This window comes from Poromitra crassiceps, assembly GCF_964638095.1.
Source record: "Poromitra crassiceps genome assembly, chromosome: 2".
NCBI lineage: Eukaryota > Metazoa > Chordata > Actinopteri > Beryciformes > Melamphaidae > Poromitra > Poromitra crassiceps.
The window spans coordinates 33,385,767-33,388,266 of NC_139624.1; the positions used below are offsets into that span (position 1 = coordinate 33,385,767).

Sequence of the window (2,500 nt, forward strand, 5' to 3'; positions counted from 1 at the left end):
GTATGGAGACAGATGGAAAGAGAGAGTGAGCGAGAGAGGTATGGAGACAGAGGGAAAGAGAGAGTGAGCGAGAGAGGTATGGAGACAGAGGGAAAGAGAGAGTGAGCGAGAGAGGTATGGAGACAGAGGGAAAGAGAGAGAAACGCAGAGATTCAATCACAATCCTACAATCCTATTTTTCCCACATGTGAGGAAAAAGACACCGATGCCTGTACTGTAGCTCATTCAGTGAACTTTAATTTTGTTCCACAATAGCAAGGGGCACTACTGCTCTGTCAAAATGCTCAATTACATAAAATGACCACAGCTTCTGGCACTTTTTCAATAAACTGAATGAGAAGATGAGGCAGGAATGGTTTGAACCTATGGCAAGGACATGGGATGATCGTGTCGAAGGCCGAGCTAAAGTCCACAAACAGGATCCTATAGCGTAGGCTCCTGCAGTGTCCAGGTGCGTGAGGATGGAGTGGAGGGCCATGTTTATGGCATCGTCTACACACCTGCTGGCTCTGTAGGTGAACTGCAGGAGGGGGTCTATGATGGATTGAAGGCAGGACAAGACAAGGCACTCGAAGGACTTCATGACCACAGAGGTCAGGGCGACAGCTCTGTAGTCTGTGTGTGCTGAGCGCCTTGTCTTTTTCAGGAGGGGGATAATGTGTCGTGTGTGTGTGTGTGTGTGTGTGTGTGTGTGTGTGTGTGTGTGTGTGTGTGTGTGAGACACGTTATTTCCCATTCTACAAAGCAAGACATTCACATGCAGACATGCACTTTTGCCAGTGTGGAAACTGCCTGCCTGCATGTGACACAGTAGGATCAGCTGGGGCTAAAACTCCTGGTGGTTGTTTGGTGATACTGCTTGACAGATTCAGTGACTTGCTTCGGGACATTTGAGCAGGGTGGAGGCTTGAAGGAGGTGTCATTTTGAGGGCTGGCCAGCTGTGTACAAGACTCACCAGTCTGTAAAGTTCTGTGACGCTGATTTCATCTGGGTCCACCATGCTGAACTCTTGCCTGGGGACCAGGTCCAAGCCCAGCTGTCTGTAACAGGCACACATACAAACACATCATGAAGACACATCCACAGATAGAGGTGGTGAATGACTGTCATAGTGTGGTCCTCCTTCCCCAAGAACACATGAAAGATGGCGTGTTGGAGTGTGTCTCCTTGTCAGCACTAAGAGAGTCAGGCCTAGTCAACTGTCCACATGCCTCCACACAAGCAATAGCCAAGTGTGTGTGTGTGTGTGTGTGTGTGTGTGTGAGTGAGTGAGTGAGTGAGTGAGTGAGTGAGTGAGTGAGTGAGTGAGTGTGTGTGTGTGTGTGTGTGTGTGTGTGTGTGTGTGTGTGTGTGTGTGTGTGTGTACAGTATGTAGTGTGTGTAGTGTGCGTGTTCATGCGTGGCTAAAATCAATTTTGCTGCTGACATCTACTACAGGTACTGTAACACACTGACTATCCATAGGAGTAGCTCATACAACCACATGTCAAATAATCCTCTCTCCCTTTAAGATGGATATGTTTGCAGTGTAACAGTAGGCTAAAAAGAGTGTGCTTCTGCGTATTCAAAAACAAGATTAAAATGCTGGCCTCAAGCTGTCCAAGAACCCTGACAGGGAGTATTAGCTGTATATCTGTACGTATTCCAAAAACATTTCCACTGGAGGATATTCAGACAGATATTTGCAAGCATCTCCAGCGCTCTCCTACTCACTCGTTGCCCCAGTCCAGCCTGGCGGTGATGTGCTGCTTGACGTCCCGCATGCGGTCGTGGGTGAGGTGGCCCACCAGCACCTGCCTCCTCAGGTCCAGGATCTCATTCATCACATGCCAAAGGCGGTGGAACAAATCGCCCTCGCTCTTCTGCAGGACGACCAAACGGAAGGGAGGAGAGGATGTGAAGAGGAGAAGAGAGGAGGGTTAGGCGGGGCAGAGAGAGCGACCCAGGGAGAGAGAAGCAGACGGACAGACTTCAAATGGATTTGTGCAAATGATCTTCAATGTCCTGCTGCTTTTTTGCCTTGAATTTATGCACTTTGATCCTGCAAGTATCCATCAGCTCAATTGAATCAGCAGCCCAGATAGCTTAATAGGCCCCAAACACAATCAATCCAGCTAATGAGCGTGTATGGAAACGCTTTGACTGTTTGCGGCTTTTGAATTAACCAGTGCCAAATAAACTCCTTTCACGAGAAAACGAAAAAGGCAGCTCCACTTAGAGAGTAGTTGATATTCAAGTCGATTCTCATTCATGAGTTTCTGTGTGTGTGTGTGTGTGTGTGTGTGTGTGTGTGTGTGGGTGTGTGTGTGTGTGTGTGTGTGTGTGTGTGTGTGTGTGTGTGTGTGTGTGTGTGTGTGTGTGTGTGTGGTGTGTGTGTGTGTGTGTGTGTGGGTGTGTGCGCGCGTGTGGGTGTGAAAGCTTACCACATAGAGCTGTTTCCACATGGCACCCCAGTCTCGCAACGTCGACGTCATCTCTGTGATGACCGAGTCTTCTGTC

The 2,500-nt window shown here is 48.7% G+C and overlaps 1 protein-coding gene across 4 annotated transcripts in view; it reads right to left on the reverse strand.

Moving 5' to 3' along the window:
• dock4b (dedicator of cytokinesis 4b) overlaps nucleotides 1–2,500 on the reverse strand; it is a 246,388-nt gene that overhangs the window by 168,347 nt on the left and 75,541 nt on the right. For all 4 annotated transcript variants that reach the window (XM_083632225.1, XM_083632228.1, XM_083632227.1 and 1 more), the window contains exons 5-7: nucleotides 2,425–2,500; nucleotides 1,715–1,863; nucleotides 957–1,041 (exon numbers count right to left, since the gene is read on the reverse strand). The exon at nucleotides 2,425–2,500 is cut by the window's right edge and continues 21 nt beyond it. In XM_083632225.1, the coding sequence (XP_083488351.1) occupies nucleotides 957–1,041; nucleotides 1,715–1,863; nucleotides 2,425–2,500 (310 nt within the window). The remainder of the gene's footprint in view (nucleotides 1–956; nucleotides 1,042–1,714; nucleotides 1,864–2,424) is intronic.